The sequence below is a fragment of the Zootoca vivipara genome, chromosome 2 (genome assembly GCF_963506605.1).
Source record: "Zootoca vivipara chromosome 2, rZooViv1.1, whole genome shotgun sequence".
Lineage (NCBI taxonomy): Eukaryota > Metazoa > Chordata > Lepidosauria > Squamata > Lacertidae > Zootoca > Zootoca vivipara.
This window is the reverse complement of record NC_083277.1, coordinates 88,175,887-88,197,183: the sequence shown is the minus strand read 5'-3', so window position 1 is coordinate 88,197,183 and position 21,297 is coordinate 88,175,887. Positions and strand designations below refer to the sequence as shown.

The window sequence follows — 21,297 nt, the reverse complement described above, 5'->3', positions numbered from 1 at the left end:
CTGGGATGGATCTACTATGAAACTAATGAAGCTTAAGCTTCAGGGCCCCTAATCCCGGAGGGGTCCCAGAAATGACATTATTCCACATTGCTTTTAAAAAATTGGGTCTCGTAGATCCAATTTCAGTCACATGACTCAAACTGATTAATTTTTTGCTGTATGTATTTCAACAGTTCCAAAGTTTGAGAGTCAGTAGCACAGATGTTGTAAAGGTGAAGTGTCACAGTACAGCAATTTTAAGCAAAATCTGAGATGTTATATATATATATATATATATACACACACACACACACACACACACACACACACACACACACACACACACACACGGTGATCTGTCATGGAACAACCCCACTGAAGAAGTTAACAGTGGTTAACCAGACCTCATTGCTGGTTGTGAAGGGGTTCCAATAACAGTTCAAGCGTCAGGGCCTCAAAAATGTAGGTCTGCCACAGCAAGACAATATGGAAAATGTACCTTCTCAATAAGCTCAATGCAGGCAGCCAAATCCATCCCAAAGTCTATGAAAGTCCATTCAATCCCCTCCTTCTTGTATTCCTCTTGTTCCAGCACGAACATGTGATGGTTGAAAAACTGTTGCAGTTTCTCATTGGTGAAGTTGATGCAGAGCTGCTCCAGGCTGTTGTACTAACACCAGAGTATATTATGTTAATATGATGACTTTGGTTTCAAAGGTACACAGGTAAACATTTTTTAGTATTAATTCTTCATTAATTATTTTAGAGTAAAGAAGGAGGCTAAGCAGAAGGGAATAATGGGACATTTTCTTAATTAATGGCACTTCTTTGAGGTTAGGGAGGAACTTGTCCCTCTCCAAAGGGGAAGAGAAGATACAAAACTGGTTTTAGCCTTTCCATTGGAGAAAGTTTACAGGATGGGGAAATTACTCTTCCCAGCACCCCATATCACCCATTACAACCATGCACTGGGACAGAGTGCACAAGGCATAGTACATTTATATAAATATTTATAAGCCGACTTTCTGGAACAAGTTCAGCCAAGGCAATTAATCTGGCTGTTACAAGAGAGGCAAGAAGTTGCAATGGGTCCACATACCTCAAAGATTTCAAAGCCTGCAATATCTAAGACCCCAATGAAGTGTTGCCTGGACAGCTTTGTATCCAGCTGTTGGTTGATGCGAAGTACCATCCAGAAAAATAGCTTTTCGTAGACAGATTTGGAAAGGGCATTGACAGCATGATGCACCTGCAGGCAACAGTCCAGGAAATTAGGGGCCAGTACATACTGTAGTTAAACAGTGTTGCTGAAACAAGTCACTGCACAAATTGTTAGAGCTCAATTGGTAGAGCATAAGACTGTTAATCTCAGGGTTGTGGGTTTGAGCCCCACATTGGACAAAAGATTCCTGCCTTGCAGGGGCTGGAATAGAAGACCCTTGTGGTCCCTTCCAACTCTATGATTCTATTAATCACTGCCTGGCCTAGGATATGGAATCACCCAGGAATAATAGTGTTAGCTAGTCAAGATGGAAACTGAATGATCCCAGCTCAGAAACCCAGCGCAAGAGGCGAGTAGCTTAAATATCTGATCTTTCTACTTCAAACTTCTCCTTCCAAGTTGGGGTGGGGAATACAAGTTGCTTTACCACAGGGCTTCCTAAAAGAAGATGACGGTGGTACTGGGTGTCATGTAGATGTTGTCTCTTCTCACCAGAAATTCTTATCTATCTATCCCAAACCACTGCAAATGCCCTATGGATTCCCTGCTGTTGTGACCTTTTCTGAATAGTGCTCCAGTGGCATTAATCTAGCTGGGATGGATGTTACCAGGACAAAACAGATTTTCCCCCAAACATGTAAATCCTTACTAAGCAGCATACTGAAAGGAAGAAATGTACCTTGCCTGAGTAAGAGCCCCTCACGTAAGCTAATAAATGTTTTTGATCTGGTGCATGGCCTCACCTGGTCCACTGTTTGACCTTTGGTCACATATTCATTTCCCACTTTCACTCGGGGAAAGCATAGGGCTTTCAATAAATCTGCAGAATTCAGGCCCATCAGATAAGCTGCTTTGTCAGCCTCTACAAAACAACGTAGGAGAAGCAAATATTGATGGAACTCTTTCAGGACAGCCAGAAAGCAATAATCATTTGAGAATGGGATAGTCATGATTAAAGTTGTAGCTGCAATTGTAATTTACTCATTATAATTAAGACAGGGAGAGCGATTCAGATTAATTGCCAAAAGCTGATGTATATAATCTCTTTTAATGCGAAATCTTTCCAGGGATGCTTTGCACATCTCACGTGAAAATTCTCTCTCCCCACCCCCCATGAGATCTGGAAACTGGCTTTTTTTAATGGTGTATGCCAGAGATCTATTACCTTCACTGCCATCTGGCTCTGCCTGCTCCTCTCGTGGTTTCTGCTTGAACTTCATGTTTCCATAATGCATCACTGCCCCAGTTAGTTTATAGATTCCAACTCTCTCTTCAGCAGTGAAGCCCAGGATGTCTATAGCCGTCTGTAAGATAGTTCATGCAGAAATTAGCTGAAATTGTTACTCAGTATTTATATTAGCAGCAGCACTTATACTTACATCTGTAGCTATTAGTTCCTCTTGGTCATCTATGCTTTGTACTGAAATCTCCCCTTGGCTTATAAATGGATAGTCATAAGGGTTTGTTGTAATGAGAAGCATTTCTGAAATGAAATTAGAAGAGTCTGATCATCGCCACATTAACATCTTAGATTAAGATACAGAAGGAGAGTAAATGGTTCTGAGCAATTCTCCCCCCCCCCCTTCCCAACCAGTTCTGTGTAGCTCTGGTTGAGCAACTAATGTAAGATCCTCTTCTGCTTTACCAGATATTCTGAGACATTCAGGAAGGAAATAAATGAGAATCCTGCTTACCAATAAGTTCAGGCTTCTTATTGGAGAGAATCTGATAGAAAATATGGTAACTTCTCTCAGCCTTCAGCTGAAAAGTTACTCTTGATTTTTCCAGCAGATCTGCAACAAAGATTCACATTTAATGTTTGTAAACCCGATTTAATATTTGACTGGCTGTGTTCCAATCTGGATACTTACAGGTCTCAATATCTGCAGAAGCCAGCTTTCCAGTTGCACCAAAATGAATCCGAATGAATTTGCCCTGCAAAGTACAGAGAAGCAAGTCATGACAGAGATCCAGGGACTTTCAGAAAACACAACTACATCTGTACCAGGATTAGATCTACAGTATTATGGATTTTTCATTTTAACATTTTTGCTTGTTTGCTTATTGGAATTACTCCTTATGTTTCTGGATGGAAGGGGCATTGATTTCTGTGTTATGTTTCTATTTTTAATGGAAGGTGTTAGTTGCTTTGGTGGCTCAGTTGAAAAACCAAAAGATGAGATATACCGTATTGGCCTGAATATAAGCTACACTTATTCCAACCGTGAAAAGTTAAAGTGCAGCTTAAATTTACGAGCTTACAAAAATTGGCTTTCACGATATCACTGTAGGATTTTCTTCTACATTTGCCATTTATGGGTGTGAGTGCCTGTGGAATTTTAAGGGAGCGACTTATATTTGGGTATTGTCTCTCTCTCCCCCCCCCCCCCGGTTGTATTTTAAAGGTGCGGCTTATTTGCTGGTGTGGCTTATATTCAGGCCAATACACTAACTGTTTCAATAAACAAATGATTTCTGTAAACAGGGCCAGCCCTCTTAGTAGGCAGAGTGAAGCAGCTGCTTCAGGTGGCAAATGTTGAGGACTGGTGCTAGAGGTGTTGAAGGACAAATCTCTGTGTGCTCTACAGCTTGTCCTGGGGCTCCTAAGCTAGTCTGCTAACCCCAAGTACATTAGAAAATGCTATTCTATTGCTAGAGCTGAATCCCAGCTTTTGGCTATTTGCATTTATTGATGTGCACAGCTCCGCTTCCTTCTCTGAAATGCATCAATTTGCAAGCTGCTTTCTTAAAATGAGATAAGTTTAGAAGATATGAAAAGATCCTACTGAAGCACTTCAAAGTCTTGGCACTGGTGTAAAGTAAAACTGATATGTGAATTGCCTGTTAATTTCTCAGCAACTACAAAGCAAGCCACATCTCTTCAGCAGGACTTCCTCCACGGCAACACCTTCATGATCAGTCCCAGGATGTGAAATGCAAACACAATAATGAGACAGCTGATATTATTGGCTAAAAAAATTGATAAAGACTTTTAGATCCTACAATGTATGCACCACTCACAAAGCGAGAGGAATTGTCGTTCCTGACAGTCTTGGCATTTCCAAAGGCCTCCAGTAGGGGATTGGCACTGATGATCTGGTCTTCAAGTGTCCCCTGTAAAAGCAAATGAAAAGAAAATATTTGAAAAGTGAATAATAAAACAATGGAAGTAGCGGTTATTGAATGTACATGGATAAATACACAAGACTTTGGGCACAATGCTATGCTCACAATGCTATATTCTACAGCTAAGTGTTAGCTTTCCGCATTAGTTTTCATGAAAAACTACCCCTGAACTTGTTTCACTCTCCAATTTGACCAAGCCTTAATTAGATCCTTAAGTCTGATTAACGTGAAGAATGCCTGGGTCATGAATGGACCTTGAGTCATATATAGTTTCATTTTAGGACAAGTGATTGGTCTTGGGTATTCAGATGTGTTCATTATTCCCTGCACCAAGCAGGGATCTGAAAGTGACTCAAGGGTTCAAGTGCATGCATCCCTTTAGCTACTGTATGATCCCTTCCCAGTTTGCTTGGTTTTTTTGGAAGTTTGACTCTGAAATGCTCTGGTATAGAGAGGAAGGGAATGAAGAAATGAAAAAAGAAAAAGGGAGGAAAAGAAAGGAAGAGAGACAGGAGACAGCAAACTGTAAGAAACTAAAGGTGAATTAAGAAACAGTATATGGCCATGCTTTTCATACTACATCCTTTTTTCCCTGGAACAAGATACAAAAGTATGGCTAGAACAGCAGGAAATTCTCTGTGCATCTCAACTAGAACCATTTCTGTGTAAGGAATTATTTGTCCTTTCCACCACCTGGACAGCTGTCCATGGTACTGTGTTGCTTAGAGGCACACTTAGACTAGTGGCTGGATATAGCCACATTTCACAACCCGTTTGGGGCAGAGGAAGATAGGTAATGCAAAACAAGAAAAGGAAAAAAGAACAACATACTCTTCAACCACTTCCCTTTCTCAGCAGTTGCCGTGAAAATTATTGAGATCATGATTGCAAAACATGCTATATGCTGGAAGTGCTACATAGCTTTTTATTGTAACTGCTCTGGAAGCAAGCGTCATGAGCACATCACAGAATGAATTAATTATTGCTTAGAAATACACAGCCCTTATTTTAAAGAAAAAGCATGGTTTTAAAAAATCTTCATGAGGCTATCCAATGTGGATCCAGTAAGTGAAGTCTCAGGGCTTGAAGGATTGTGATACTTTGGCTGGAAGCCCCATTGTTTTTTAATTGATGAAGGAAATTTTGTATACCTGATCACTTAACAGAACAGAGTACAGTTGTACATTGGTTTTCGAACAGCCTAGTTCTCAAACGTTTTGGCCGCAAACCTGGAAGTGACTGTTTCGGTTTGCGAACTATTTTTGGAAGCCGAACGTCCAATGGGGCTTCCGATTAGCTACAGGAGCTTCCTGCGGCCAATCAGAAGCCACACTTTGGTTTCTGAATGTTTTGGAAGTCTAACGGACTTCCGGAACAAATTTCTTTTGACTTCCAAGGTACGACTGTATAACCATTCAGGAAGTTGTTCAGAGTCAATGGTTCTTCAGCAGTGCCTTTTGTATGCTTACAACCACAGGTTTATTTGCACTAATGCCAGCCCATCTCGTCCTACCTTCATCTTGGATTGAGATTCCTTTTTCTTAGCTCCTTCTCCAGTAGCTGCAATTGTTGCAAAGTACTGGATGACACGCTTGGTGTTGACAGTCTTTCCAGCACCAGATTCTCCACTGCCGCGATAAAAGCAAGCATCATGTAAAGAAAAATGGAAGACCATTACTTATGTTACAATTGTACTTTGGCAATATGAAGTAGGACAAACCCAAAGCATCTGCTTACGTGATCAGGATAGACTGGTTTTCGCGATCTGGCAGAAGGAAAGAGAGAAGCATGCTCATTATACTGCAGAGGCATATGCTGAGTTACAGGTTCAACCCCTGGATTAATTTCCCTCAAATCTGGGCATGTGATAAAGGTTTACTAAGGGTACCATGATCCTCCAATTCCATTCTGCTTATAACACCTTATTCCCCTTTCAGCTGTGAAGTAAACGTACCAGTTAGCATGAACTGATAGGCGTTGTCAGAGATGGCGAAGATATGGGGAGGCATTTCTGTGCGCTTTTTGCCCCGGTAGCCAGCCACCACTTCTGGATTGTATACAGGCAGCCATTTGTATGGATTAACAGTGACACAGAAGAGGCCCGAGTAGGTCTGCATGAAAACCAATAAAAATACGGTTAGACTCTGTCCCTTTGGGGATTCCTTTCTGTGGACCAGGACAGCACCACTTACATAAATCATCCAGGAGCTGTAGCGATCTTTGAGGTTATACAAAACAGCAGGTTCATGCAGATGCGTCAGCATGGCCATGTCCTCAATTCTGTCAAACTTAGGTGGGTTCATAGAATACACATCATCTGGCTTGACAGTCAGAGTCTGAAATGCAAAGAAGGAAGGACTTTTGATGAGGAATGGCTATGCCACAATGTAAGTTTGCAATACAAATGAAATTATTTCAATAGTGATGGCATATATTTAGGACCGACACTATTTTTGTGATTTTTTAAATAATTGTAAGTTTTTAAAACTTATTAATGATGTTTATTTAAATTATTGTAACCCACCCTGGGATCTTGAGGTGAAAATTGGGATAATAATAATAATAATAATAATAATAATACCACCTATCTTCAAGACAGACCGAAAACTCTTTCTGTAGAAATTAATATACCTATTATAGAGATGTTATCAGTAGCTCATCCCAGCAGTTTAAGTACTTCGCAAATTTTGTCCCAGTTTTGATCAGAACAATCCAGTTGGAAAATCTTAGCACATGCTTATTGAAAAGGAGGACTCCACACCCCACCCCAAATCTTCAAAGACACTCACCCTGCCATCATCTGTGTCCACGGTAGTTTTGCCACCTTCAGTGCCCTTAATTTTCCCTTTGGCATATTCCTCTTTTGGATCAGCCACGTAGCAATAGGTCTTGGCATCAAAGGGTTGGTTCTGAGCCTCTATTCTCTCCTTCTCAGTTTTTCGGAGAAAGGGGGCAGCCACCCCAAAAATCTCCATTTCTGCATCACTGCTCATTGCTGCAGCTAAAAGTGAGACAGGAGGGTCAGTCCTTGTTCTGTGGAAGCCTAGGAAACTTGAACTAGAGACATCATGTTCAGACAATACCAGACACGGTCCCTATTCCTTAATCTAATAAGAGTGTGCAGCAGTGTGAATGATCCCTTTTGTAAGCAGAACAGAAGGTCCAGCTATTCCCACACACTCCCATTTTCTCTGTAATCCTGACATTATGTACTACGCCAGGGGTATACCATGTACAGGCAGGGACCGGGGTTACATCCCAGACCGCCCCCCCCCCCATGTCAGTGGGCCCGTGTAAAACTGCACTGCACCACCCTGTTATGCTCCCACCCCGTTCCAACCCCTTTTGTGACATTTTTGTGATGTCTTCAGGTCACTTTCAGATTTGGGCCAATGTACATGGACAAGTTTAAAACAAAATAAAAAAAATCCTTCAGTAGCACCTTAAAGACCAACTAAGTTTTTATTTTGGTATGAGCTTTCGTGTGTATGCACACTTCTTCAGATAAAGAAGAAAAGCTTGATTCTTTAGCGCCTCAGCCCTTGCTTCCCCACCCCCCAGGACTAATTGCAGTCATCATCAGTCGTTAACAGCCATTTACAGGTTTACCACTCCCATCAGCCCATCACCCATTCCCACCCACCCCCACCACCCTCTGTATATATATAGGGTCTGACACTTCTGTTTCTACTGTATCTGAAGAAGTGTGCATGCACACGAAAGCTCATACCAAAATATAAACTTAGTTGGTCTTTAAGGTGCTACTGAAGGATTTTTTTTATTTTGCTTCGACTCAGACCAACACGGCTACCTACCTGTAAGTTTAAAACAGTCATTGCCTTTAGTGCCACCCAGGTGTTATTGGACTCCGGTTCCCATCAGCTCAAGTCAGTGGTGATGATGGGAGTTGAAGTCCAAAAACACCTGAAATATGTGGCATTGGAATTTGCCCTTAATATGCTTCTTACATTGCTTTATTTTTATCTGCAACTGTCCTAAGAACTTTGTTAAAGGGCAAAATATCAATACCAAGGAGAATTAAGAATGAATATAAGTAAATTGCCATTCTGAAGCAAATAATAACAATAGTGAGGATAGTCTAGCATCCATGATATAGTTGCACAAATACAAAATCTGGAATCTAGAAAAGAATGCAGCACCTTGCAACTGATTGTTTTTTTAAAAAAAAGTTTCAAAAGGAAGCATAATAATTTGAAAGAGAAGCCTCATGAAATACAAAAGTAATTATCACAATTGCATCCTGCCCTGTGATAATTTTGTCAGAAAACATCAATTATGCAAAACAATTGCTTGTAACATAGCCTGATTTGTATATTCGAGTCAAATTAGTTACTTTGGTATAGAATTGTTATTATTATAATTCTGTGAATAGCCTATCTGGTGCAGAAAAAAATCGTTTGTTTACGTTATCTTGGTAGGATCACTCCTCTTTCTGGAGCCATCCAAACCCACCCAAAGAGACCAAATGCTTCCTTCCTTGAGTGCTTTTAAATCTAGGCATCTAGCATATGTTGCTTGTCACAGCAAGGCCTGAGATGGGTGGGTGGTTTGTTTTTTTTAGTTCTACACATTCCTTAGGCACCTCTGTTGTGCCTCCTACTTTCAAGTTACATTTTATTGGCTCAGAACATGGGATGAGATGAACAAGTAAGATGGTAACAGGAACTCCTGGGCAGGGGAAAGACTTGGTTTACTCCCACTTTCAGCGTTCCTGCACTCAGTGTAAATGGAAGCCCCCTTTTCTTTCATCAGGCTGTGTCTGTGTTGCTGTTGAATGTCCCTGTGTACTGGGAAAGGGGAGGAAGGAGAGAAGGGGTAGTGGCTGTGAAAATATAGGATTACTCGAGATATGAAGTGGCAACTGTGCTAAGCAGAATGCTGATTGAATTTTGCAGTAGCATGTGTCTGCATGTGCTGTGAGTGAGAAACAAAGAACCCTCAACCACCTGCTGCAGGCAGTTTCAGGGGATGGAACTGCTGCTTCCGATGATGAGAGATTAGGGATCTCACTTGGGAAAGAGATCATGTTAAACGTCTTCCGGAGGAGTAGCCATATTCATCTATTGCAGTGAAAACAATGGAGTGCTGTGGCTGCTTAAAAGACTAACACGTTTATTGGCGATAAGCTTTCAAAGATTACAGTCCACTTCATCAGAGGCGTGAAGTGTTCTCCTTAGTTATAGGGAGGGGTGGGTGTGGGTGTGTGCTCCCGCGCATGGTTTGTGGGGAGGATTGTAAAGGCGAGGTCAGAGAGAAATGAAATGCAGAAAAAAGTATAGTGACAATTACATACTTAAGAAGGGTGATTCACATAATAGTTCACGATGACACAGACATCCTGTTAATGGTAAGCCAGTGAACACATAAAAACCTAAAAAATATTTGTTTCGCTTCCATCCACAAGTGATAACATTCAAGTGCCTGGTGTATTGTAATTCAGGGACTGGCCTGTTTGTAAAATGCAGATGGGCATTCTTGGCAGATGACGACACATATCACATTAGCAGATGTGGAGGCGAATGAACCCCTGAAGTTGTGGTTGACATTATTAGGTCCTGTGATAGTGTTTCCAGAGTAGATATGCAGAGAGCGATAGAATCATAGAATTGTAGAGCTGGAAGGGACTATGAGAGTCCTCTAGTCCATCTCCCTGCAATGCAGGAATCTTCTACCCAATGTGGGTAGAAGAGATTATTGTTTTGTTTTTGTTATTTTCATTATGCATTTTGTGTTTTTTATAATGTAATTTTCTGTTGCAAACCGCCCTGAGATCTACAGGTTAAGGGTGGTATACTAAAAAAAAAAAACACACACACTAAACAACTAAGTACTTTTCTACATTTTATTTCTCTCTGACCTCACTTCACGCAACCCCCTCATCCCAACTCATGTAACTCAAGATAACACTTCATGCATCTGATGAAGTAGATTGTAGTCCATAAAACTTCATGCCATTTTAAATTAGTTCATCTTTAAGATGCTGTAAGACTCTTTGTCAAATACTGAATGCTGGAAAATGATAACATAAGTGCATGGGAGATTGGTTTTTCCAAGAAATGGTCCACCTATTTCTTATAATATCATTCTTTCACCCACAATTTTCAGGCAGGAAAGTCAAAGTATAGGGTGGTACTTTCCCTCTCCTCAATACACAAGCACAGAAGCACTGCAGTTATTATCACTCCACAGCAGACTGATTGAGAAAATGAAATTGCATCACACAAAAAGTATCAATAACAGTCATTTGGGAGGTGGGGTACGGGTGGGACTCATAGCACCACACCTTGACTTCTCACCTTTTTATTTTCCACTCCCAACAGAAAGAAGAAAGGAACTGGATGAAATAAGACGTCTAATCTAGAAAGGAGCAGACAGCGTAAGCATTCATGAGTCCAGGATCCTCAACAGCTGAGAATTTTTTAGAATCCCAAAATACACTGCAGAAATGGACCCTCTTCCCTCTAAAATGCCTCCTCAGAGCAAAGTGCCTTTAAGCTCAGCTATAGTATAAATTTATTGTCTAAATTAACACTTGGCTGCCCTGAAATCCCTCCCAAAGTGGGAAGCTCTGGAGTATGTTGCCCATATTGCAGGAGGGAGGGGATAGGGGATGGGGATGGAGGGAGAGAGACTGATTATCAAACTTACCTCTCACAGCTCGCAGCCACCAGTAAGCCTTTCATCTCCTTCAGCTTTTATAGGCTGTGATTCTTCTCTTAGCTCAACCCCTCTCTATATTTGGAAATCAGAGACTGGTCCTAAAGCCTGCTTGCCACTTATACACTTATTTACCCTCAGAAAATGTATTAATAGAAATGACCAAGTTTAGTCATTATTTATCAGTTGTGATACTTTGGCATGGAAGCTCACCGTTTCTTTAAACTTGGGAGGTAATGCCAGTGCAGGAGAGACCTGGTGTCTGATCCCTTTAAAAAAGAGAGTTTGTGGCAGTTTTTCCATTTGGCGCTCTTATTGGATCAAATCCTGCAAATATACTTGCATTTTAGTAGCCGGGCAAACAGCTATTTTATCAATTACATTTTAAGAATCAGTTACATTTTCAGCACTAAAATGCAACCTCTGATATTCCCAAACACATGTGCAATACAGTGGTACCTTTGTTTAAGTACACAATTGGTTCTGGAAGTCTGTACTTAACCTGAAGCGTACTTAACCCGAAGTATGAGTGTAATTGGTTCCAGAAGTCTGTACTTAAACTGAAGCGTACTTAACCTGAAGCGAACTTTCCCATTGAAAGTAATGGAAAGTGGATTAATCCGTTCCAGACGGGTCAGCGGAGTACTTAAACTGAAAGTACTCAAACCGAAGCGTACTTAAACCGAGGTATGACTGTATATATATTTATACATGCATTTGCCTGCAGTTTGAACCCATATGTGGAAACATGTATTTTCCTGGTGTAATGTGTGAAGAAGCATCCACTATCAGCAGGAATGTTGACACTAAAGAAACTCTCTTTTTTGTTTTGCCCAAGCAAAGCCTCAGGTAAAAATGACAGTAAGAAAACAGAACACTGGGAATTAAGCATAGATGGTCATGTGTCCATTCACACACACAAACTCACACTGCAGGAAATTATATGTTCAATCTGGTTGAGGGAGATCATCTGGTTGAGGGAGATCATGTGGGTCTTTCTGCCATCCAAATTGGTCCTGCTCACATGATTACAATGGTGTAGGCTGCACTACAAGGGATTTAACTCCCTTTCTGTGTTAAAAGGGAAGAGGGATAAGAATGTACAGAAGGGCAAGCTTTGAAAGAGTGACTGAATAAAAAGTGAAGTCAAGACAGGAATAAATAATTGCAAGCCATTTTGAGGACCCTTCTTACTTTGTAAGATTTATTGTCTGCCCTTCACCAGGGCAGGTTGAAGTGTATAGAGTTATAAAAGCAAGTACCGTAATACCATTCCAACAAAAATGAAGTATAGATTCAATAAAAAAAAATGGTGGATTCTACAAAACAAAATAGTTTAACTGTCAAAGGCCAGAATTTTGTATGGAGAGAGTTAAAGGACTTTGGTCAAAAATGAAATATGAATCCCCTGAATGAATGAATGAATGAATGAACGAAAAAAGACCTGTAACATCCCAGGTCAGGAGAACAGGTCCTTAATATTTAACAAAGATCTAGTTATCGTCTCTGACACTTTTGTCCTTATCCTTAAGGGTTTATCATCAGCTTGCCACTGTCCTGAACAGGCATGACCTCCTAAGCAGCATGCCAAAGAATTAAAGCTATGCTACCAAAGAGGGAATCGGTAACAGCTGATGAAAGCAGACGTTGTGTAAATCAAAACATACTAATGAGAAACAAAGGGCAAGTATCTTAAAGCAGGGACACTCCCAGGCTAGTCATCCACTTCACAGAAAGTGGGGTTCCAAACCCATACTGCTTTTGAATTCCTTGTTTTAAAAATTTATATTTTACCTATTTTGTGGGATAAATTTTGTAGGAGAAATTTGAGGCATATCACAATCAAAAAGAGTTATAAATCTGCTATCAAGGCTCATTGCATGTGATACGCTTTCCAGAGCCCCCTTCCCAGCTCCTGACAATGGAATATATAAATATATTTAAATCAGCCACTTTTATTGTGTGTGTTCCTAATATTTATTGCAATAAGGAATCATGTGGAATTATAGTTTAAGGAGCTATTTTCAAAAGGTGTCTAAATAGAATCTAAAGCATTACTTATTTTCCTATCAAATTTATATCCTGCCCTTTCTGCTGAAGAAAGGACACATCTGTAATAAAAAATAAAGTTAAAAATAAAATGAAAGCATAGTTAAAACATTTTAAAATCATTAAAAATGTTTATAACAATCAAACATGTAACCGATCATGTGTCTTAATAGGCCCACCAAAATAGAAATGTTTTCAGTAGGCATCTAAAAGAATACAATGATAGCCCCTGCCTATTGTCAATAATCAGAGATTTCCAAAGCACAGATACTGTCACACTTTAGGCATGACTCCTGACCAACGCAGCAGTGCAAGTTTGGTAGGTCAAAGTGAACCAGCTCATATGGGATAAGGCTTTTCCTAAAGGTAACTGGTCCCAATCCATTATGAGCTTTATGTACCAGTGGTAACACTTGAACTCAGCCTGGTGGCAAACTGGCAGCCAGTTTAGATATTTGTCAAATACAAAACAAGCAGCACGCAAGGGCACCAGATTCAATCAAGTTTCAATCAAGTATTATTAATCCAAAGAGAAAACAATAAGAGAACCATATACAAGTGCTGACACAGAAGCCAAAATCAAACGTTAAACAGATAGCATGTACAAATAAAAGGCAAACCAGTCTTTATAGTCTTTGAGGCTATATAGCGGTCAGATATTTGAGCTCAGGTAAGGTAAAGGTAAAACGTAACGGACCCCTGGATGGTTAGGTCCAGTCAAAGGCAACTACAGTGGTACCTCGCAAGACAAAAATAATTCGTTCCGCGGGTCGCTTAGTCTAGCGAGATTTTTGTCTTGCGGAAACAAACGGCAGACGGCAAAAAAAAGCAGCAAAAAAGAATTCGTCTTGCGAGACGCGGCCATAGAAAGCTTCATCTTGCGAGGCAACAAAGAATCACTAGACGCTTTCGTCTAGCGAGTTCTCTGTTGTGCGAGGCATTCATCTTGCGAGGTACCACTGTATAGGGTGCAGCGCTCATCTCACTTTTCAGACCGAGGGAGCCAGCGTTTGTCCACAGACAGCTTTCCAGGTCATGTGGCCAGCATGACTAAAATGCTACTGGCGCACGGAGGACTGTGACAAGTGCCAGAGTGCATGGAAACCTGTTTTGAGACATCAAACAGCTGTGCAGTTTCCATTTAACCAATATGGTGGCTTGTTTCTGAGGCAGGTGAAGAAACTACAGATTGCAGGGATGTAGCCTAGAGCCTAGAGTTACTTCCATCCAGCTCCAGGTAGAGTGAGCAGCAAGCTGTCCTCTCTTTCACTTGAGGTCACTGAAGAATGGTCAATAAACAGCCACATCTCTCATGAAAAATGAATTCTTAGAATCCTCTCTAAGCTGGGAGAATGAGCTCTTGTCTTTTTTTAGCAGCAGCCTTCCATGGTTAAGCGTCTTTTGAATGTACTGCCTTGTTTGTATTAGGTGTCCATGGAAAGTTGAGATGCTCCAGAAGCATCCATTTTATGCTAGGCTTCAAGCACAAGGATAAGAATTTTGCAGGGTGATTTTGATGGTTGGAGAGAAAGGGAACATGGGGGCTTTCCCACCACATAGAAGAACAAGCAGGCAGCAGCCACAGATCTGGGTTCCAAAGAGCTGCCTTTGCAAATTAAGGCTCCTTCTTTTTTCTAGTAGGTTAATGTTACCCACTGGGCAGCAAAGATTAGAGAAAATTCAGCAACAGACTTTAGCCACAGCCATTAAGGACCAAGCAATACTGCATTATTGCCTGTATCCAGAACTATTACACGGTAAGCAACTGCTGTTCATCTGCTGTGAATTCTGTTATTTGAAGTGTCTTCTATTCTAACTATGTGATTAATATGCACCAGAGAAGCTCAGCTTCTGGATCTTGAAGTACAGTAGAGCAAAGTTTTATCTGGGAGCCAGACATTTATTCAACTCCACCTGAAGTTGTCAGCTCCTAGCCAGTGTGGTGTAGTGGTTAAGAGCGGTAGACTCATAATTTGGTGAACTGGGTTTGCGTCTCCGCTCCTCCACATGCAGCTGCTGGGTGACCTTGGGCTAGTCACACTTCTCTGAAGTCTCTCAGCCCCACCCACCTTACAGAGTGTTTGTTGTGGGGGAGGAAGGGAAAGGAGAATGTTAGCCGCTTTGAGACTCCTTAGGGTTGTGATAAAGTGGGATATCAAATCCAAACTACTCTTCTTCTTCTTCTTCTTCTTCTTCTTCTTCTTCTTCTTCTTCTTCTTCGGTCTTTTAGAGTTATATGTCAGGGGGGAAATGCTTTGGGTGCCAGAGAAGTCCTTAAGTCACCTAAGGAGAACAAGATAAAAAAATCACAGATAAATGTATGGAGCAGAGTATTTGCCTAGTGTGTTTCTTTAGATGACATTGAACTATTACGACTGCAGTCCTAAAAATGTTATGAGGGGTTTAAGTCAGTTTAGACCTGTTTACTAAATGAGACTGGCACCTTTCAAGATTAGTGCTGGTGTCATGTGCTTGGAATTCCAAAACTGGCATTATGTGCTATTATGTGATGTTGCACTGCTATGGCAATGGGACAGCTCTTAGGATCATACCACAAACCTGTTTATATCATGAGAGTGAGGGTGGAAGGAACCTGGGTTTACCTCCATCTCTGCCTTAAATAAATCACTCTCTCTCAGCCTCAGATCCATATTCGTTAAATTAAGAGGGCTTTGGCCAATTTGGTGCCCTCCAGGTGATGTTAGACAACAATTCCCTTCATCCCTGACATTGGTCATATTTGCTGTGGAAGATGGAAGTTGGAGTCCAACAATATCTGGAGGGGACCCCATGTTGAACTATCCCTTGTTATAAAGAATAGCTGCGAGCTGTATCAATTCCAAGCAGTAGCAGAAGGAGAAATGTAAGTCTAAATACCTAATCTAGTTAAACACTCTGGCTTCAAATGAGATTCTCCATGCCCCACAACCTTTACAGATCAGTCTAAAGTATGTTTCTTGCATTTCAAAATTCCTATATATACAGAATTACCGCTCACCCATCTAAGCAGTGGGCGGGGTTTGCGACCTGGTGTGGGCTTCCCAAGCCTGGGTGACACCCCATCGCTGACTGGCCGTCACTCCGCCTCCTTTTTGGCTGGCCAATCAGCAGCTGACTGAGAGGTGGGGTGAGGGCCAGGTAGGAGAGGCTCCTGCCGGCCATCTCCTCAGTTGGTATTCATTGTCTCTGATTGTCTATGCAATTCAGCAAAGCAAAACCATTGATGTTAATGGTTTTATTTATATCTAGTTCTGTGCTTCAATGTACAATGGTGCACACATGTAGCAATTGCACATTCTGATCTACATGTAGGTTCCCCATTCATTCCTATGTGACAGACACTATCTTCAGTGTAGGAACTGAATACCTTGTGAAACTGCTTGAAAGGTGTGACACAGAATAGTAGCAACAAGACAAAAGTCGTCTACATAATACTACATAACACAACTCTAATGGTTTGAGCAAGTTCATTCATCTATGGATCAGGGTACTCGCTGTTATCTTAGAAGTGATCAAAACTTTGCTGAATAGTTTACTTTTAATCAAGCAATTCTAAATTTAGGGGGTTTTTTTTAATCCTTCACAGTCTCCTAAATCATTGCACACCTTACAAAACTCTATTAGAACTATTAAAAGGACCCCAACCATTAGGTCCAGTTGTGGACGACTCTGGGGTTGCAACGCTCATCTCGCTTTACTTGATGAGGGAGCTATTATTGTGTTTCAATTAATCACATTTCAAGTATCTCATACAGCCTTACTGAAAAGAGAAAAATAGATCTAAAGAGCCTCTAACTGTAAAATGTTGTGAATGATACTAGGCTCTTATGCATAAAAGTTAGTCTTAAAAAATAATAATAATTACATTATACAGAGACAGAAAATGATAATATTTTAGTAGATTTTATCCTGTAAAGGTAAAGGTAAAGGGACCCCTGACCATTAGGTCCAGTCGTGACCGACTCTGGGGTTGCGCGCTCATCTCGCATTATTGGCCGAGGGAGCCGGCATATAGCTTCCAGGTCATGTGGCCAGCATGACAAAGCCGCTTCTGGCAAACCAGAGCAGCACACGGAAACGCCGTTTACCTTCCCGCTGTAGCGGTTCCTATTTATCTACTTGCATTGTGATGTGCTTTCGAACTGCTAGGCTGGCAGGAGCTGGGACCAAGCAACGGGAGCTCACCCCATCACAGGGATTCGAACCGCCGACCTTCTGATCAGCAAGCCCTAGGGTCTGTGGTTTAATCCACAGTGCCACCTGTATCCTGTATTATGTGTTAACTGGCACTAGATTAGGTCGTAGTTGCCGCTCCAGGCCCGTGTAGCATGCAGCCAAGAGAGGAGATAAATAAGACACAGGACAACAGGACTTGGGTTCAAATAGGCCACAACTTTTGTTTATTACATATGTGACGAAGGCATTGGGTGTGTATCCTGAATTAGCTCACCCGCCTGCTTGCTGATTGTTTCGGCTGGGTTGAAACTGGGTTAAGGGTCACTCCATGATGTACAATTCCAGGACTGCCATTTTGGGAGGGTGCTATGGTCTGTTGACCCCCGTCTGGACACCTGGACTAACACCTCCTCCTGGACCCTTTCAGCAGAGTACCAATTTCCTGTTGTGGAGGGGGACGAGCCCTGAACCCCTGCCCAGGCTAAGGTTCCAGGTCAAAGTCTCCAGCCAGGTCCACCACTATGGTCATAGCCCCTTGCCTGCTCATGATTGGTTGATTCAACTGAGCAGGCTCCCAGCAGCCCATGCAACCATAGGAGGATGCACTGATGTTCTCAAACAGTTGTGTGGGACAGAACAATGGCCCCTAGCTCATTGCAGTCACACTGGGCTATAATCCACCGCTTCCTAGCATTAGATGGTAAGTGGCCATTTTTCATTATATGGTAAAGAAGGTTCTAAAGTTCTGATTATTTAATTTAAAAAATAAATAAATTTAACAGGATATCTCAATAAAGAAGCACTTGGTAAACAGCCTGCAATTCACTCTTGAAGTGCCCCCCTCCCAAAGCAGGATTCAACATATCTCCAAGCATTCGGGTGGGGTGATAAAGTTTCTGGGAAGTGATTTCCTTTGGCATCGTTCAGTTCTTTGTCTAGGTATTTCTACATACATGTGGATTTATCATGCCATACTGGGTCATGCAACATAAAAGTGTACGATCAAAGCAACGGCTAGGCACTTTTCATTGTTTTATGTATTTAAATATTTCTATACTGTATAGCCATTTCAGAGAGAGAGAAATTACATTAAAAATTCACTAGCAAGTGAGATTCAAATCTTTTTGATATGCTCACTTTAATGACTGTCATTGTATTTGTGAGGGTGTGTGGGATGGATGTACGAGCAAAGGTCTAACAAGCAAGGTCTTGGTGAAAGAAAACACTGGAGTTGTGACAAAGAGTGTCAGAGTGTTTGATGCTCCACAGGTACCGGTAACTTGTTTCAGGATGCTTTGTATGCTAAAAAATCTCGTAAGAGTTTCAAATAAATAAAGCGTGCTTGTTGCTGATAAAACCTCCAATATTATTTTACTATCACAGCAGCTTTCTTGCATATTATTTGTTTTACATTGCTTTGCTTTCTATCTACTACCAGTACCTACCAGATAAAATTTTGTTGCCTTTTGTTACATTTTGTCCAGAACATTATACACAAATATCTCGGAATTAGAAATGATGTTTGCATGCAACATTAGGGAGTTTGCACTAGTTACATTTATTGTCCCACATCACAAATATTCAGTCCATGTGTAAATTAGTACAGTACTATATCCTGTTAATTTCAGCACTCTGGTTCTTGTCCTGTTCTTGAAGCTGTGCATAGCACAAAGCACTGCGTCCTGGCAGGCCCGGTGCGTCCATTTAGGCGGACTAGGCCATTGCCTAGGGCGTGAAAATGGAGGGGGCGCTGCCGAGCCTGCCCCGCAAAACCCCCGCGGTGCCAGCGCCGCCCTCCCAAGGCGCGTGCTCGCTCTCCTCCCGCCTATGGAGGGGACGGCGAGAGCTCCCCAGCGGCGGCGGCCGCAGCGAGCGAATGGCACCGCCCGCAGCTGAAGCCTTCAGCTATGGGCGCTGCTGCAGCCGCTGCCGCTGAGGAGCTCAAAGCGTCCCCTGCACAGGTGGGAGGGCGCCGAGCTCCCCTCTTGGCCTGCGCTCCTCCCGCCAATGGAGGGGACATAGGGGCATCAGCGGTGTGCATGCGTGCATCATGACGCATGCGCGCCCGGGGGGCGCCAGAAGGTGTTTTACTTAGGGCGCAAAAAGCCATAGCACCGCGCCTGCATCCTGGCACTCCCCCTTGAGTGTATTTTGGAACTGCCATAAAAGTGTGTTTTCCTATTGCTTCTCTCTAGCTGCAAAGATGCCCACCTGTGCTGTCCTTCTCCTTTGGAATGTCTCAAGCCTTTAGTCTTGGGCTGAAGCATTGTCATTCCATTGGAGAAGGTCCTTTTTTTGGCACTCTATGCTGCATACCACGAATGCAATTGCTTCTCAAGGAGACAAATGGAACTGTAACATCTCATTCCAGAAGAGCTTCTGTCATGATGCCCTGGCGTAGGATGGCATAGGCTAAACGAGGGGTGGAGGGAGAGAATAGGGAGCCAGCTTTTCTCAAGTGATGCTATTTTACAGAAATATCTTTTAAGACTTCAAAATAGATGTTTAAAAATAGATGTGAAATAGGCAGCACTGAAAGGGAAACACTTTAATAATGCACAGTTTTTTTCTGTACTGTTGTAATTGCTAAAGACACCAAGGCTTTTCTGTTCCAGGGAATACATAAATATACAAATATCTGTCCTTGTGCAAACCTGTTTGTAGTCTAGAAATGATAAGTCCTTTGACTGATACACCCTCTGCAGGAAGAGTGCTGCCTCCAGGTAAGTTTTCAATCTGCTTATTGTCATATAACTGCCCCACAAACAACTCAGAACAAATTCAGGTAGGCAGCTCTGTCGGTCTGACGTAGTCAAAATAAATAAAAAATGGTCCAGTAGCACCTTAGTGACTAACTAAGGTCGGGATTCAAACCGCCAACCTTCTGATCGGCAAGCCCTAGTCTCAGTAGTTTAACCCACAGCGCCACCCGTGTCTCTTAAGTTTTCCTTAGAGTAGACCTATTGAACTCAATGAACATGATTATGTTCAAGCCATTAATTTAAATGGGTCTACTCAGGGTGGTTTTCCTCAAAGTGGCCCGAGGTAATGAATAGGAGCACATTTCCTCTAGCCATCCCAATATGCATATTATTATCCACTAGGACCACTAAAGAAACAAAGCCTACAATAGAAGTTTTGAAACTTGAAATTTCAACCCATGAGATAAAAAAAATAGATTGGCAAAGCCAAACTTGTACTCGGAGAAGACCTGTGACAATACAGAGCTGGCAGAGGGGACGAAACTATTCCACGCACATCTTGGCGTTAAAAATGGCTGATAATTACAGGAATAAACATAGATTCAGGTAGGTGGCTGTGTTGGTCTGATGCAGTAAAAATAAAAATAAAATAAATAAAGTTTTTTCCAGTAGCACCTTATAGACCAACTAAGTTTGTTCTGGTATAAGCTTTTGTGTGCATGCACACTTCTTCAGATACACTGAAGCAGAAGTCACCAGACCTTTTTATATAGTGGGAGGGTGGGGTGGGGTTTTTCTCAGGAGGGTAGTAGGAGATGGGTGGTTGACTCAATGGGTATGGTAAACCTGTTGATGAGGAATAAACATGGCAGTGTGATTGTGTGGTTGCAGAAAAGACTTGTGGTCACTTCTTACACAGGCTCTCATTCTGCTCCTTAATCAAAAAAAGGGGAAAGGGAGTTTGATATAGTTGCTTAAATTATCACAGCTATCCAGTATCCTCCGGCACCTTGGCTATTCCCATGGCCACATTTGATCCTGATTTAATTAGGAGTATTTGCTTTGCAGATCGACACTTCATGCTCTCCTCTCCCTCAGAGCCTTCTCATGTGGCCAACACACCTTGTAATCTTTGCAGAAACTCGAGGCATTATTTACAGAGCCTGCTTGTTGCAAGGCTGGGGAAACAAGGTGCTGACACACAGGATGGCTTTGCTGTTGTGCAGATTCCACCAATGCCAAGGTGAGAAGGGGCTGTTGGGAAGAGTTTGTTTTCATGAACAGGAAAGGGTATTCCTCCAGCCCTTGTTGCTTCCAGACAACATCCTTGTTTATTGGCACTCTCTTTTCTTTGGTAAGTTTTCA

General features: G+C 41.8%; 1 protein-coding gene and 1 long non-coding RNA gene across 8 annotated transcripts in view; one reads left to right on the top strand and one right to left on the bottom strand.

Moving 5' to 3' along the window:
• The window catches only part of LOC118079896 (myosin-3), a 30,878-nt gene extending 20,171 nt beyond the window's left edge, over positions 1 to 10,707 (bottom strand). Inside the window, exons 1-14 of the mRNA XM_035104617.2 lie at positions 10,645 to 10,707; positions 7,117 to 7,328; positions 6,520 to 6,663; positions 6,282 to 6,438; positions 6,065 to 6,092; positions 5,841 to 5,955; positions 4,223 to 4,315; positions 3,073 to 3,136; positions 2,896 to 2,994; positions 2,581 to 2,684; positions 2,367 to 2,505; positions 1,945 to 2,063; positions 1,079 to 1,228; positions 479 to 649 (exon numbers count right to left, since the gene is read on the bottom strand). Coding sequence (XP_034960508.1) covers positions 479 to 649; positions 1,079 to 1,228; positions 1,945 to 2,063; positions 2,367 to 2,505; positions 2,581 to 2,684; positions 2,896 to 2,994; positions 3,073 to 3,136; positions 4,223 to 4,315; positions 5,841 to 5,955; positions 6,065 to 6,092; positions 6,282 to 6,438; positions 6,520 to 6,663; positions 7,117 to 7,320 — 1,587 coding nt within the window. The 5' untranslated portion in view covers positions 7,321 to 7,328; positions 10,645 to 10,707. The remainder of the gene's footprint in view (positions 1 to 478; positions 650 to 1,078; positions 1,229 to 1,944; positions 2,064 to 2,366; positions 2,506 to 2,580; positions 2,685 to 2,895; positions 2,995 to 3,072; positions 3,137 to 4,222; positions 4,316 to 5,840; positions 5,956 to 6,064; positions 6,093 to 6,281; positions 6,439 to 6,519; positions 6,664 to 7,116; positions 7,329 to 10,644) is intronic.
• Positions 1 to 18,587, top strand: part of LOC118079901 (uncharacterized) — a 51,710-nt gene extending 33,123 nt beyond the window's left edge. For 4 of the 7 annotated variants that reach the window (XR_009557182.1, XR_009557180.1, XR_009557185.1 and 1 more), the window contains exon 9: positions 572 to 18,587. This is a non-coding gene — a long non-coding RNA (uncharacterized LOC118079901). The remainder of the gene's footprint in view (positions 1 to 571) is intronic. The other 3 variants (XR_009557181.1, XR_009557186.1, XR_009557183.1) reach the window with 3 other exon arrangements.
• The last annotated feature ends 2,710 nt before the right edge of the window (positions 18,588 to 21,297 follow it).